The sequence below is a fragment of the Rhinoraja longicauda genome, chromosome 23 (assembly GCF_053455715.1).
Source record: "Rhinoraja longicauda isolate Sanriku21f chromosome 23, sRhiLon1.1, whole genome shotgun sequence".
Lineage (NCBI taxonomy): Eukaryota > Metazoa > Chordata > Chondrichthyes > Rajiformes > Arhynchobatidae > Rhinoraja > Rhinoraja longicauda.
In genome coordinates, this window is record NC_135975.1 from 34,351,029 (window position 1) to 34,368,283 (window position 17,255).

General features: G+C 47.4%; 1 protein-coding gene across 1 annotated transcript in view; it reads right to left on the bottom strand.

Annotated features, from left to right (window-relative positions):
• Positions 1-5,484: 5,484 nt before the first annotated feature.
• Positions 5,485-17,255, bottom strand: part of LOC144605042 (transmembrane and coiled-coil domain protein 3-like) — a 28,055-nt gene continuing 16,284 nt past the window's right edge. Inside the window, exons 2-3 of the mRNA XM_078420083.1 lie at positions 12,129-12,264; positions 5,485-6,279 (exon numbers count right to left, since the gene is read on the bottom strand). Of these exons, the coding sequence (XP_078276209.1) occupies positions 5,974-6,279; positions 12,129-12,264 (442 nt within the window). The 3' untranslated portion in view covers positions 5,485-5,973. The remainder of the gene's footprint in view (positions 6,280-12,128; positions 12,265-17,255) is intronic.

Genomic DNA, 17,255 nt, shown 5'->3' on the forward strand with positions numbered 1-17,255 from the left:
TCACCAGTGCCCGGTACAACTGTAGAAGGACCTCTTTGCTCCTATACTCAACTCCTCTTGTTATGAAGGCCAACATTCCATTGGCTTTCTTCACTGCCTGCTGTACCTGCATGCTTCCTTTCAGTGACTGATGCACTAGGACACCCAGATCTCGTTGAACATCCCCTCTTCCTAACTTGACACCATTCAGATAATAATCTGCCTTTCAATTCTTACTTCCAAAGTGAATAACCTCACACTTATCTACATTAAACTGCATCTGCCATGTATCCGCCCACTCACACAACCTGTCCAAGTCACCCTGCAGACTTATTGCATCTTCCTCACAATTCACACTACCCCCCAGCTTAGTATCATCTGCAAATTTGCTAATGGCACTTTTAATCCCTTCATCTAAGTCATTAATGTATATCGTAAATAGCTGGGGTCCCAGCACCGAACCTTGCGGTACCCCACTGGTCACTGCCTGCCATTCCAAAAGGGACCCATTTATCCCCACTCTTTGCTTTCTGTCTGTCAACCAATTTTCTATCCATGTCAGTACCCTACCCCCAATATCATGTGCTCTAATTTTGCCCACTAATCTCCTATGTGGGACCTTGTCGAAGGCTTTCTGAAAGTCGAGGTACACCACATCCACTGACTCTCCCCTGTCAATTTTCCTAGTTACATCCTCAAAAAATTCCAGTAGATTTCCCCTTCGTAGATCCATGCTGACTCGGAATGATCCTGTTACTGCTATCCAAATGCTCAGCAATTTCATCTTTTATAATTGACTCCAGCATCTTCCCCACCACTGATGTCAGACTAACTGGTCTATATTTACCCGTTTTCTCTCTCCCTCCTTTCTTAAAAAGTGGGATAACATTTGCTATCCTCCAATCCACAGGAACTGATCCTGAATCTATAGAACATTGAAAAATGATCTCCAATGCTTCCACTATTTCTAGAGCCACCTCCTTAAGTACCCTGGGATGCAGACCATCAGGCCCTGGGGATTTATCAACCTTCAGTCCCATCAGTCTACCCAAAACCATTTCCTGCCTAATGTGGATTTCCTTCAGTTCCTCCATCACCCTAGGTTCTCCGGCCCCTAGAACATTTGGGAGATTGTGTGTATCTTCCCCAGTAAAGACAGATCCAAAGTAACGGTTTAACTCGTCTGCCATTTCTTTGTTCCCCATAATAAATTGATAATGGTTAGACAAGGCTTATTGACAGAGCCTTGAAGTCTGCTCGAGCCTTGGAGTCTGAAGAAGGGTCCCGACACAAAACGCCACCCATCCTTTTTCTCAAGATGCTGCCTGACTGCTGAGTTACTCCAGCACTTTGTGTACATCCAAGGCTTATTGACAGTAAGTGCTGGTTTGATGTTTTATGTAAGAATATTAAATGCTAGGAATATAGATGCTGAGACTTGGAACATACCAACTTACAGACTTGGCTTTTACCAACAGTAGGATACTGAGTCAACCTGAAAAACTCTACATCAGTCACTGAAAGTAAGCTTCAGGAAACGGGGCTTCCCCTCCTCCATTATAGATGAGGCTCTCACTAGGGTCTCTTCTACATCCCGCAGCTCCACTCTGGCTCCCCCTCCCCCCACTCTCAACAAGGACAGAATCCCCCTCATTCTCGCCTTCCACCCCACCAGCCAACGGATCCAACATATCATCCACCAACATTTCCGTCACCTACAACGGGACCCTACCACTGGCCATATCTTCCCATCCCCTCCCCTCTCTGCGTTCCGTAGAGACCGTTCCCTCCGTAACTCACTGGTCCCTTCCTACCCAAACCACCCGAACCCCGGACACTTTCCCCTGCAACCGCACGAGATGCAACACCTGTCCCTTTACCTCCCCCCTCAACTCCATCCAAGGACCCAAACAGTCTTTCCAGGTGAGACAAAGGTTCACCTGCACCTCCTCCAACCTCATCTATTGCATCCGCTGCTCTAGATGTCAACTCATTTACATCGGCGAAACCAAGCGCAGGCTCGGCGATCGCTTCGCTGAACACCTGCGCTCGGTCCGCATTAACAAAACTGATCTCCCGGTGGCCGAGCACTTCAACTCCCCCTCCCATTCCCAGTCTGACCTTTCTGTCATGGGCCTCCTCCAGTGCCATAGTGAGGCCCACCGGAAATTGGAGGAACAGCACCTCATATTTCGCCTGGGCAGCTTGCAGCCCAGTGGTATGAACGTCGACTTCTCCAACTTTAGATAGTCCCTCTGTCCCTCCCTTCCCCTCCCCCTTCCCAGATCTCCCTCTATCTTCCTGTCTCCACCTATATCCTTCCTTTGTCCCGCCCCCCTGACATCAGTCTGAAGAAGGGTCACGACCTGAAACGTCACCCATTCCTTCTCTCCCGAGATGCTGCCTGACCTGCTGAGTTACTCCAGCATTTTGTGAATAAATCGATTTGTACCAGCATCTGCAGTTATGTTCTTATACTGAAAGTAAGCATGCAGGTAAGCAGGGAGTGAAGAAAGCTAATGGCATGTTGGCCTTCATTGCAAGAGGATTTGAGTTTAGGAGCAAGAAGGTCCAACTGCAGTTGTACAGGGCCCTCATGAGACCACACCAGGAGTATTGTGTGCAGTTTTGGTTTCCTATTTTGAGGAAGGACATTCTTGCTATTGAGGGAGTGCAGCGTAGGTTCACCTGGTTAATTCCTGGGATGGCGGGCTGACATATGAGGAAAGAATGGGTGGACTGGGCTTTTATTCACTGGAATTTAGAAGGATGAGAGGGGATCTTATAGAAACATATAAAATTCTTATGGGATTGGACAGGCTAGATGCAGGAAAAATGTTCCCCAGGGCTAGCGGAATCAAGGGGTATGGGGAGAAGGCAGGAAAGGGGTACTGATTGTGGATGATCAGCCATGATCACATTGAATGGCTCGAAGGGCCAAATGGCCTACTCCTGCACCTATTGTTTATGTATCTATGTTGGGGGAGTCCAGAACCAGGGGTCACAGTTTAAGAATAAGGGATAGAACATTTAGGATTGAGATGAAGAAAAACGTTTTCACCCACAGAGTTGTGAATCTGTGGAATTCTCTGCCACAGAAGGCAGTTGAGGCTAATTCACTGGATATTTTCAAGAGTTGGATTTAGCTCTTAGGGATAACGGAATCAAGGGATATGGGGAAAAAGCAGGAACTGGGTACTGATTTTGGATGATCAGCCATGATCATATTGAATTCTGGCTCGAAGGGCCGAACGGCCTACTGCTGCACCTAATTTTGATGTTTCTATCCACACGAATTGAGCTACTGTGGAGATGGTGACCAGCTTTAGGCTCCTTGGCATCCACATCACCTGGTCCCTTCACACTGATATGGTGATCAAGTAAACGCATCCTCCTATTTATTTCCTTAGGCATCTGAGAAGACTCAATATGTCTGCGTTCTCTCGAACTTTTACAGATGCACAATAAAGTATTCTGACGAGATGCATCTGAACAATCTTTCTGCTCTTTTAACTTACCTGACCCTGCAAAGAGTGGTGACTTTGCTCGTCGCTTCCTTCCATCCAGTCCATCTTCATGACGCATTCTATCAGGAAGGCTGAAAATATCAGCCTGCCACCCTGGCAGTTCATTTTTCTCTCTACTACCATTTGGGAAAAGGTACTGGAGCTTGAAAGCTTGTCCGTTCAGAACTGACTCCTCGAGCAATCACCTCTTTCACACCCCCTTTCCTGAAGTGCTGCCACACACTCTTATTCTTATTAATCCACCGGGTGGCACCGTCAGCGATGGCAGCCATGCCAACGGTCTGTTTGTCTTTTTTGTTATTTTTAGTGTGTTTTAAAAGTTTGTGTTAATGTTATCTGGTTTGTTTTATGTGGGGGAGGGGGGTCGGGGAAACTTTTTTTCAATCTCTTACCTCGCCGGAGATGCGATTGTTTTCCGGATCGTATCTCCGGTCACTCTGCGGCCAAACATCATGGAGCTGGCGGCCTTGCTCGAGACTGACTTTGAGCCCCACCGCGGGGGTGTGGACTTACCATCGGAGCCTGCGATCCCTTGCTACGCTCCAACCACGGCCAGCAGATATCACCATCGAGGAGCTCACAGTCTCGGGTAGAGACCGATGTCAGGAAACTGCAAAGCCGCACAAGGTTCGACTAGCCCCGACCTGGGGAAGATCACCCCGATGCAGGAGCTTGATCGCCCTGACATGGAGGGCCCGACCACTGGCTACAGGAGTAAGATCGTCCTGTCAATGGAAGGCTCGAGGCCCCTGACCATGGGAGAACAAAGAAGGGAAGTAGATTGAACTTGTTATCGCCTTCCATCAGTGAGGAATGAGGCAACACTGTGGTGGATGTTCATGTTAAAATTTGATTTTTGTTGCTTTTTATTGGTATGACTATGGCAAATGAAATTCCTCGTATGTTGCAAAACATACTTGGCTAATAAAGTATGATTATGATGATGAGGTTATAATGCTTTAATTATTTTTGTATTATTTGTGATTTTGCATGATAGTCTTGTATGGTCTGTGGTTTTGTACTCGTATTTATTGTTTTATTTATCTCATGTCCACAAGAAATTTCAATGCACGTTGGTGTATACGACAATAAAATATAAATATTTTTTCAAAAAAATGATCATTTAATTTGAGGCCTTTATCTGAGTCACCAGTGGATTTTAGTTCACAGCAAACAGGCATCACATAACAAGTTTAATACAAATCTCATTCTGAATCAAGTGATAGGACTAACAGGATCATTGTGTCGTCAGTGTGGAATCTCAAAAGATGGCTCACATAACAAACCTTTTTGCACTATCCCCAACCGTGGCCTCTTTCTGGTCGCGTTTTACATTAATAGTTAAAAACCCTGCAAAATATCTCCCAAAAAAGTATAGCGTTCTTCATCAGTAATGCCTGGACAAATTCAAACCCATGATTAAATGTGACCTATTGTATTAGTTATGGTTGCATTTCAGCAGTGTAACAGCCCTGGTCCTAAGCACTTCTGGTGAGAGATAGATTGCACTTTTCCCCCCACATAAATATACATACATTTAAACTCATAAATTCTTAGAGATAAATTCTTTAAGACCCGTGATAAATGTATCTCGTGGTGAGATATGAAAAGATGACTATACAGTACTACAGTGTTTAAAATTGTTCTCTTTCAAAATAATCACATACGACCAATATTTAACAAACACGTGGATCATAGAAATGAACTCCAGGGAGGTCCACAGTTACAAATTGGAATAGAAACATTGGCTGGTAACATTTACCTCAGAGATGGCATTAAAGTGTTCATTTTTCAGGACTGGTTTAATAGACCAAGTAGCATGGTGGAAGTGATCAATGGCACAGAGCCCAACAAAGACAGTCATCGTGTGAACTTTCTACAATCGGCACATTGAGCTTTGCGAGTTTTTGAGAGTTTTCTCTCTCTCTCCCTCTTCACGAACAGGTTTTAGGTAGACATAAGGTGAAGGCATTCAAGGAAACAAAATGCGACATTCTTGTACTACTCTTCTCATTCCATCTTGCTGTTTTCCAGGTGGTCTATAAAATAATATGTAATCAAAAAAAGTGATCCCTTCATCAGTATTCTTTTCAAAAAATCATCTCATGCAAGGAATGACACAGCATAAAGTCAAAGGAAAACAATGGGTAATGGCTCTGGACTGTAGCAGCAAAAGAAGATGAGATGATTTTGCAACAGAATAATTTATTGGACACAATTGACAAAATCCCGTTTAATGTTGGTATACAAGGTGGAAGTCATTTTATAACTCAGCAGGTCAGACAGCAAAAGGAATTCCTTTTCTCCAGAGATGCTGCCTGTCCCGCTGAGTTGCTCCAGCTTTTTGTGTCTATCTTCGGTTTAAACCAGCATCTGCAGTTCCTTCTTCCTACGCAAGTAATTTGATAAATTCTTTTATCATAGAATTTTCCTATTTGAAAATAATATCAGCCTGACAAGAACAACATCATAACGGATATATAAAAATATGCTCTGTCAGACACTGAAGCTGATCCCATTTCTTCCAACAGATGAAAATGAACATCACTGCGCAGATTGTACACATGATGTGCAAACGGCTCTTCATGAGAGGAATGGTGAACTTGGCGACTGTGGAGACGCAGACAAGGATGACAGTCATGATGGCCAAAAGGATGTTGATGCATTTGGCCAGCAGCACCTTGGCATTGGCATTTTCAATCTGCACCACTTGCTGCTGCTGCTGATGTAACTCCAAGGTGGCGAGGCGTGTCTGGCACGATTCCAGCGCTTCCTGCAGAACACACAACACAGGGATCGTCAGCGGGTGTGGCTGAAGTAGCCAGGTAAGGTAACACATGGGATTTATTTTAAGCAGGAGCCATCTGCGTTGAATGAGACAATTAATGATTCAACCTGACACCTTTCATCAACTCCACGCTAGTTTGTTTCGGTTTCAGTTTAACTTATTGTCATGTGTACAGTGAAAAGCTTTTGTTGCATGCTAACCAGTCAGCGGAAAGACAAGACATGACTACAATCGAGCCATTCACAGATGACAGATACAAGATAATGGAATAATGTTTAGTGCAAGGTAAAGCCAGTTAGGTCCAATCAAATGTGTAGGAAGGAACAGCAGATGCTGGTTTAAACCGAAGATAGACACAAAATGCTGGAGTAACTCAGCGGGACAGGCAGCATCTCTGGAGAGAAGGAATGGGTGACGTTTCGGGTCGAGACCCTTCTTCAGACTGATGACGTTTAGAGTCGATACCCTTCTTCAGACTCATCGACCTGAAACGTCACCCATTCCTTCTCTCCAGAGATGCTGCCTGTCCCGCTGAGTTACTCCTGCATTTTGTGTCTATCTTGGGTCCGAGCAAAGGTAGTCCAAGGGTCGCAGATGAGATAATAGTAGTTCGGGACTGCCCTTTGGTTATGGTAGGATGGTTCAGTTGCCTGATAACAGCGGGGAGGAATGTCTGTGGGCAAAACACGATGGTGGCCTTGACTGACCTTTTAAACCTGACCTATTTTTTAAATCACTGTGCTCGGATAACGGGAAGATTTTTCTATTTGCTAGCTCAGCAGTCTTCTCAAGACCTTTTGCAATCTCACTTCCTTCACCCTAGTCTGATCCACGTGCTACTCTCCATAAGCAGTTATTCTATTCATACATATCAAATAGTTAAAAAAAATGTAAAGTCTCAAAGCATTTCCCAAAATAATGAATTCAAAAGGGAAAATGCCAGAAATACTCAGCAGATCAGGCAGGTAGAAAGAGAAACAAATTAACGTTCACAGGCATTTTATTTCAGATTTCCAGCATCTTCAGTTTTCTGATTCTCAAAATAATGAACTGCCTTATTTTATTTGGAAGTGTGCTGAATTTTCTAACATGACTTTAGAGAAACATCGGAAACAGGCCCACAACAACCTTACTTTGTTCTCGGCATGATGCCAACCAGAATAGGATTTCCCTGCAGATTCCCATTGACCAGTTTAGCCAGGGCTCCGTGAAGCCATACTCGGCCAAATGCTGCCTTGATATCAAGGGCGGTTACTCTCACCTCTTCTCTGGAGTTCAGCTCTTCTGTCCATTTCTGAACCAAGGCTGTAATGAGGGCAGGAGCCATGTAACTTTGAGCTTCTGTAAGCAGGTTGCGCAAAGCAAGTGTTGCCTGATGGCACTCTCAATGATCCCTCCCTTCGGTTTGGTGATAATCAAGAGTGGACTAATGGGGTGGTTATTGGCCAGGTTGGATCTGTGCTGCTTCTTGTGGATAGGACATACCTGGCCAATTTCCACATTGTTAGGAAGATACCAGTGTTGCCAAGGGCACAGCAAGTTCTGGAAAACAAGTCTTCAGTACTATTGCTGGAATGTTGACAGGACCCATAGCCTTTACTGTATCCAATGCATGTAGCTATTTCTTGATATCATGTGCAGTGGATCAATTTAGCTAAAGACTGTTGTGCTGAGGGAGCCAAGCTCACATCCACTCAGCACTTCTGGCTGCAATGCTTCAACTTTCTCTTTGGTATTGATGTGTCTGGCTCCTCCACCATTAAGAAGGGGAATATTTGTGGAGCCTTCTCCTGCAATGAGTCATTTAATTGTCCACCACCATTCATGACTGGGTATGGCAGGTCCGTTGAGCTGATTTGGGTTGTGGGATGGCTTAACTTTGTCTATTGCCTGATGATTATAAGTTCATAAGTGATCGTAGCAGAATTAGGCCATTCGATCCATCAAGTCTACTCCGCCATTCCATCATGGCTGATCTATCTTTCCCTCTTAACCCCATTCTCCTGCCTTCTCCCCATAACTCCTGACACCTGTACTAATCAAGAATCTATCTATCTCTGCCTTAAAAATATCAATTGACTTGGCCTCCACAACCTTCTGTGGCAATGAATTTCATTGATTCATCACCCTCTGACTAAAGAAAATTCTCCTCATCGCCTTCTAAAGGAACGTCCTTTAATTCTGAGGCTATGACCTCTGGTCCTAGAATCTCCCACTAGTGGAAACATCCTCTCCACGTCCGCTCTATTTCAATGAGGTTACCCTTATCCTTCTAAACTCCAGCAAGTAGAGACCCAGTGCCGTCAAAAGCTCATCATATGTTAACCCACTCATTCGTGGGATTATGTTGTTTGGCGTGCAAGACGTCCTGTCCTGTGGGTTCACCCCCACTCTGAGATATGCCTGGTGCTATTCCTGACCTACCCTTCCACACTCTTCGATGAACCAGGATCGATCCCCTGGTTTGATGGTGATGGTAGAGTGGGGTATCTGGCAGATATGAGCTTGCAGATTGCGGTTGATGACCTGAGCACTTCGTGGATGCCCAGTCCACAGTTGGTAGATCTTTTGAAGGCTGCCCCATATGGCAATGTGGTGCCACATGACATTGGAAGTGAGATGGAAGTCACAGAAGGATTTGAACAAGGGAATAAGAGTTTCTAAGATGAAAAATTTGTTGTTGAACATATGGCCGAGAGTGACCAAAGCTTGATTAGAGTTGAAAACACTCAGATTCAACAATGCACCAATATGTCAGAGTGGAATCAATGCTTGAACCGGGTTATGGGGTGAAAACGCTTTAGACATGCTGAGAGTGTATAATTTATTTGTCTTTAGGAAATCCTTTTTATATCTGATTCATCAATAACTAAATTGTGTTCGTTAATAACGTTTGCTCAATTTAGGTGGACTCACACATTACTTCCTCCTTTCACATCCTTTTTCTCTTCTGTATGCGCATGGGATATGGCAGCACTGAGGGGCGGGGAGGGGTTGGGAAGGGGTTAAGATTGTTTAACTAACCTCACATTCAGAAGCTGAACAAGGATGTGAAAGATGAAGGGATGTCAAGGGTCATCAAAACTAGCTCCCATGTTGCTCCTGATTATGCGTATGCCTAATCAAATTTTGGAAAATTGAATATAATTAAACCAAGTCAACATGCGCCGACCAGTGACAATTGACAATTTACCATTTTTTCAAGCCAATTAGCCAACAAACCTTTACATCTTTGGAGTGTGGGAGGACACCAGAGCATCCTGAGAAAACCCACAAGGTCAAGGGAAAACGTACAAACTCCGTACAGACAGCACCCATAGTCGGGATTGAACCCGGATCTCTGGCACTGTAAGGCAGCAACTCTACCGTTGCGCCACCGTGCTGCTCTTTCTGTCTGACGTTTAAGAGAAAAGTAGCAACTTTATAGAATATCCTCTTGATAACAATGTACTCTCTGTTAAAATGGCACAGTCCTGAAATAATTGTAAATTATCAGTGATAATCGCTGCAAAATGATGAAAATCACAGGCCAGCCCATTCAATGGGGAAAGCAAGTTAGACTCTGGGTGTGAACTCCTTCCATCACAATTAAGGGAACAAAAAAACCCATTCGGGAAAAGAATGAAGCATCTGCACACCCACCTCACAGCACACACCCATCACAGCACACACCCTTCACAGCACACACCCGCCTCACAGTCACAGCACACACCCGCCTCACAGCACACACTCACCTCACAGTCACAGCACACACCCGCCTCACAGCACACACCCGCCTCACAGCACACACCCGCCTCACAGCACACACCCGCCTCACAGCACACACCCGCCTCACAGCACACACCCATCACAGCACACACCCGCCTCACAGCACACACCCATCACAGCACACACCCATCACAGCACACACCCATCACAGCACACACCCATCACAGCACACACCCGCCTCACAGCACACACCCGCCTCACAGTCACAGCACACACCCGCCGCACAGCACACACCCGCCTCACAGCACACACCCGCCTCACAGTCACAGCACACACCCGCCTCACAGCACACACCCGCCTCACAGCACACACCCGCCTCACAGCACATACCCGCCTCACAGCACACACCCGCCTCACAGCACACACCCATCACAGCACACACCCGCCTCACAGCACACACCCATCACAGCACACACCCATCACAGCACACACCCATCACAGCACACACCCATCACAGCACACACCCGCCTCACAGCACACACCCGCCTCACAGCACACACCCGCCTCACAGCACACACCCGCCTCACAGCACACACCCGCCTCACAGCACACACCCGCCTCACAGCACACACCCGCCTCACAGCACACACCCGCCTCACAGCACACACCCGCCTCACAGCACACACCCATCACAGCACACACCCATCACAGCACACACCCGCCTCACAGCACACACCCATCACAGCACACACCCGCCTCACAGCACACACCCGCCTCACAGCACACACCCGCCTCACAGCACACACCCATCACAGCACACACCCGCCTCACAGCACACACCCACCTCAGTCACAGCACACACCCGCCTCACAGCACACACCCACCTCAGTCACAGCACACACCCATCACAGCACACACCCACCTCAGTCACAGCACACACCCATCACAGCACACACCCGCCTCACAGCACACACCCATCACAGCACACACCCGCCTCACAGCACACACCTGCCTCACAGTCACAGCACACACCCGCCTCACAGCACACACCCGCCTCACAGTCACAGCACACACCCGCCTCACAGCACACACCCATCACAGCACACACCCGCCTCACAGCACACACCCGCCTCACAGTCACAGCACACACCCGCCTCACAGCACACACCCGCCTCACAGCACACACCCACCTCACAGCACACACACACACCTCACAGCACACACACACCTCACAGCACACACCCACCTCAGTCACAGCACACACCCGCCTCACAGCACACACCCACCTCACAGCACACACCCACCTCAGTCACAGCACACACCCATCACAGCACACACCCGCGTCACAGTCACACATCTGCAGAATGTGCATTTTGCTGAAATAGTAGGTGGTGACATATGCTTGCTTCTATTATTAAAAAAGGGAACCTACACTTAAAACTAATATCAGCATTCTAAAACAAGCAGGTCTTCTGCACTAATTAGGCTTAAACAAAATCCCCAGTCATTGGAAAAACAGCTTTTACCCACACTGTTGTCAGGCTTATGTACTAATCATGAGTGTGGAGGCCAAGGCAATGGATCTTTTTAAGACAGAGATAGATAGATTCTTGCTTAGTACGGGTGTCAGGGGATATGGGGAGAAGGCAGTGTAGATCAACCATATTTATCTCTGTCTATATAACCTTCATCACATATCCTATGCATGATACACATTCCACTATGTAATCCAGTCCAGGATTTAGGTAGGACTGGAGTCACTGATATAGTCAGCTTGTTGCTTGTTCCCTTAGTGGTTAGTACTAAGATTGTACAATGTATTAAAGTGCTTTGGAGGAATGTCTTTGGTCGTATTGCATCCGACTGGCTGACCTGGGAGATATTGAGAAAAAAATGTTCGGAAGAAAATTCCCAAAGCTTGCAGCTGAAGGTACAACTGCAGTGGGGCCGCAAATAAAGTCCGAGGGGTCAGAATTGGAAGAAGGAGCGAGGGTTGCAAGGCCAAAGAAAGGCAACAGAAAGTGGGGAGGATTGTAGTTAATCAAGGGCCTTGCACACAAACGTAGTGTTAGTGGGAGTAGGGGAAACAGGTTCTTTACAGAGAGTTGTATCAGAAAGCTGCCGACCTGAATGTCACGTGCTCTCTCGTACGACTGGTAGGCTACTTTCTCCTCAATGCTTGCCAGCTCCTGCTTCAGATCCATCGTCTCAAGTTGATGAAGCTCAGAGAGGTCATTTAACTGATCTTCCAAACACGCCAACCTGAAACATTACAATTGATCCTGAGATCTAACACGTATTTATGTAATGAATTGTCTTTCAGTTTAAGACTTGTAATTATGCAATCTGAGTATACCACCTTGAACAATTACAAGAGATTCCAAAGCATTTTATATACAAATACAATTTGTGGGGCGGCACGGTGGCGCAGCGGTAGAGTTGCTGCCTTACAGCGCTTACTGCGCCAGACCCGGGTTCCATCCCGACTACGGGTGCTGTCTGTACGGAGTTTGTACGTTCTCCCCGTGACCGCGTGCGTTTTCTCCAAGATCTTCGGTTTCCTCCCACACTCCAAAGATGTACAGGTTTGTAGGTTAATTTGGTTGGTATAAATGTAAATTGTCCCTAGTGTGTGTAGGGTAATGTTAATGTGTGGGGATTGCTGGTCAGTGCGGACTCGGTGGCCAAAGGGCCCATTTCCGCGTTGTATCTCTAAATTAAACTAAACTAAAATCTATTTATTCACAGAATGCTGGAGTAACTCAGCAGGTCAGGCAGCATCTCGGGAGAGAAGGAATGGGTGACGTTTCGGGTCGAGACCCTTCTTCAGACTGATGTCAGGGGGGGCGGGACAAAGGAAGGATATAGGTGGAGACAGGAAGATAGAGGGAGATCTGGGAAGGGGGAGGGGAAGGGAGGGACAGAGGGACTATCTAAAGTTGGAGAAGTCGACGTTCATACCACTGGGCTGCAAACTGCCCAGGCGAAATATGAGGTGCTGTTCCTCCAATTTCCGGTGGGCCTCACTATGGCACTGGAGGAGGCCCATGACAGAAAGGTCAGACTGGGAATGGGAAGGGGAGTTGAAATGCTCGGCCACCGGGAGATCAGTTTTGTTAATGCGGACCGAGCGCAGGTGTTCAGCGAAGCGATCGCCGAGCCTGCGCTTGGTTTCGCCGATGTAAATGAGTTGACATCTAGAGCAGCGGATGCAATAGATGAGGTTGGAGGAGGTGCAGGTGAACCTTTGTCTCACCTGGAAAGACTGTTTGGGTCCTTGGATGGAGTTGAGGGGGGAGGTAAAGGGACAGGTGTTGCATCTCGTGCGGTTGCAGGGGAAAGTGCCCGGGGTTGGGGTGGTTTGGGTAGGAAGGGACGAGTGGACCAGGGAGTTACGGAGAGAACGGTCTCTGCGGAACGCAGAGAGGGGAGGGGATGGGAAGATATGGCCAGGGGTGGGGTCCCGTTGTAGGTGACGGAAATGTTGGTGGATGATATGTTGGATCCGCTGGCTGGTGGGGTGGAAGGTGAGAACGAGGGGGATTCTGTCCTTGTTGCGAGTGGGGGGAGGGGGAGCAAGAGTGGAGCTGCGGGATGTAGAAGAGACCCTAGTGAGAGTCTCATCTATAATGGAGGAGGGGAAGCCCCGTCTCCTGAAGAACGAGGACATCTCGGAAGCCCTAGTGTGAAACACCTCATCCCGGGCGTAGATGCAGCGTAGACGGAGGAATTGGGAGTAGGGGATAGACATTTTGCAGGGGACCGGGTGGGAAGAAGTGTAGTCCAGATAGCTGTGCGAGTCAGTGGATTTATAGTAAATGTCCGTCACTAGTCTGTCTCCTGTGATGGAGATGAGCATCTGCAGTTATTTTCTTCAACTAAAATCTATCAGCCTGAAGTTTAGATAGACACTTGTAAAACAGGAAAGAACTAATTTTTACACTGCTAGTTCCAATGACCTGGAATGTGGCCAGCTCCCAGCCTTGGATTGTATTCCACTGTTACCATTTGTGGACCTCCTGCTGTGAACTTCAGACTTCACTGATCAGCATTACACTTCTTCTCCTGCATACTGTGAAGGTGTCAAAGAAAATTGCCACATCTATATACCAAACCTCTCATTTGTTTGTTTGTTCGGTTATGAACTACAGTCAAAACGGTACACGATAGCGCAACAATTTTAGGCCCACCTTACTCATTGTTGTCCATTTGGTGCTAACGGAAGAAGTTTCATTGAAATCGGTGTTATATTTTAAAAGTTATTCACATTTTAAACTTTAAATCTATCTCCTAGAGAGGGAGGGGGAGGGAGGGAGGGAGGGAGGGGGGAGGAGGGAGGATAAGGGGGGTTGAGGGGGATGAAGTTGGGGGGAGGGGAGGGGAGAGGGGGAGGGGGGCGGGGGGGAGAGGAAGGGGAGGGGAGGAGGGGGAGGGGGAGGGAGGGAGGGAGGAGGGTGGAGGGAGGGATCGAGGGGGAGGAGAAGGGGGGTTTAGGGGGCTGAAGTTGGGGGGAGGGGAAGGGAAGGGGCGAGGGGAGGGGAAGGGGAGAGGGGGAGGGGGAGGAGGAGGGGGGAGAGGAGGAGAGGAGAGGAGAGAGGGGGAGGGGGAGGAGGAGGGGGAGGGGGGAGCGGGGAGGGGAAAGAGGGGGGAGGAGAGGGTGCTACACCAAAGCAGGAGAGTTTTGGGCCCAATGGGTCCACTTGGTCTTTCTGAGCCTGGAGAGAGGAGCGTGTTGATGGTCAGATCCAGATCATGGGCTGGGGAGGCAGGAGTTGAATTTAGTTTTATTGCGGCATGTACTGACGTACAGTGAAAAGCTTTTGTTACATGATAACCAGTCAGCGGAAAAACAACACATGATTACAATCGAGCCATTCACAGTGTAGATACATAGATACACGATAAAGGAAATAATGTGAATAAGGTTCAGTGCAAGATAAAGCCTGCAAAGTCTGATCAAAGATAGTCTGAGGGTCACCAGTGAGGTAGATAGTAGTTCAGGACCACTCTCTAGTTGTTGGTAGGGTGGTTCAGTTGCCTGATAACAGCTGGTATGAAACTGTCCCTGAGTCTGGAGGTGTGCGTTTTCACAGGTGTACCTTTTGCCCGATGGGAGAGGGGAGAAGAGGGAGTGGCGAGGGTGCGACTCGTCCTTGATTATGCTGGTGCCATCGGCAATGAGACGCTGGTAAATGGGTGGTCACGGGCAGGAGTGCAAGTTTGGTTAGTTAGGGGTTTAATACTATGAGAGAGGAGATGGGTGGGGCTGGGTAAAGCACTCAACATTAGACTGGTGTTTATTGACTACAGCTCGACATTCTACATCATTATCCCCTCCAAACCTATCATCAAATTCAGAGAATTGGATCTCTGCTCTTCCTTCTGCAATTCGATCCTCGGTTTTCTCATCGGCACACCACAATCAGTGCAAATTGGCAACATCGCTTCCTCCTTGATAACAACCAGCACAGGGGCACCTCAGGTTCTGTGCTCAGCCACCTGCTCTACTCGCTCTATACCCAAGAACGTGTAGCCAGACACAGCTCCAACATCATCTTTAAATTTGCCAACAACACCACCATTGTTGGTTGAATATCGAGTAATGATGAGTACAGAGTACAGGAGGGAGATTGGAAATCTGACCCAATGGTGCTACAACAACAATCTTGCTTTCAACATTAGCAAGACCAAGGAGCTTATTGTTGACTTCAGGAGGGAAAGCCAGTGATCATGAACCAGTCTTCATCGATGGGATGGCAGTGGAGAAAGTTACCTGCTTCAAATTCCTGGGCAAGTACTTCTTGAACATGAAGAACCTTTCAGGCTCCTGTACTTTTGCCCGATGGTCATGGAGAAATGAGAACTTGGCCAGAGTGGTGTGGGCCTTAGATCAAGTTGGCTGCCTTTTTCAGATTGGCTCACCTTCAATTTTGGGGAGATCAGTACCTCTGATGAACATTGTAATGCCTACCTCTCTCTGTATTCTCCTTCGGTCCTGGATGTTCACGTTGCCGAAGTAGGCCGTGATGCAAACAGTCAATATGGTCTCTACCTACGGTTGCAAACTGTCCCGTATTAGCCGGGACATCCCGTAATTTGGACGAAATTGGTTTGTCCCGTACGGGACCACCCTTGTCCAGTATTAGGGCCGGGGGGCGCTGTAGGCCCGGGCACTGTAGGTCCGGATAGTGTAGGACCGGACAGTGTAGGCCCGGGGGCCGCTGTAGGTCCGGACAGTGTAGGTCCGGAGGCCTGCGCGCCGCCAACGGAGGTTGCATAGCAATCCGCTTCCCGGACCACCAATGGGCAGCCACCATTGGTGGAGCAGGAGTACATGGCCGCTGGCTGGGTGAGGTCACGTGGGGCGCGGGGCGGTGATGTCACCTTGTCCCTTATTTGGGAGTGAGATCGTTGGCACCCCTATCTCTACTGTGCATCTAAAGAAGTTCGATTGAGTATACGTCAACATACCAAATCTCTTCCATCTTCAAAGGAAGTAGTAGAGGCGTTGACGAGCTTTCTTTGTGATTGTATCAATGTTTATTTAGTTGCACTATGTAATTTGTTTTTGCCTCATCAGGGTTACTTTAGACTTTAGAGTTAGTGTGGAAAAAGGTCCTTTGCCCACAGAGTCCACACTGACCAGCGATCACCCCATACACTTGCACTATCCTGAACACTAGGGACAATTTTATAGAAGCTAATTAACACACAAACCTGTACTCCTTTGGAATGTGGGAGGAAACCGAAGCACCCAGAGAAAACCCACACGGTCACGGGGAGAACGTACAAACTCCATACAGACAGCGCCCGTAGCCGGGATGGAATCCGGGACTCTGGCGCTATGAGGCAGCAACTCTACCGCTACGCCACCCTGCTAATACTGCCTAGTACTACAATTGCAAATTTATTGTGTCGTTGATTATTATATATTTAACTGTGTGTTATTGTATGTATGGGCCTGTAAAGCTGCAGAAAGTAAGAATTTTGTTCTTTCATTGCCGGTATTAATGCCAATTAAACACATTTGACTCTCTTGATTCTTGACTCTTAACTCATAAAGGCAGCATCCACCTCAGTACATGTACCCCTAGATTACATGCTCATGCCATGGGGGGCAGACCTGACACCTTCACAACCATGGCTGATACTTTCATCTGTAACATTTACATTCACTTTTGCAGTACAGCCTGAAATAACTTCAATATTATTCAAAAGGTTTAGGGATGGCACAGTGGCGCAGTGGGAGGAGT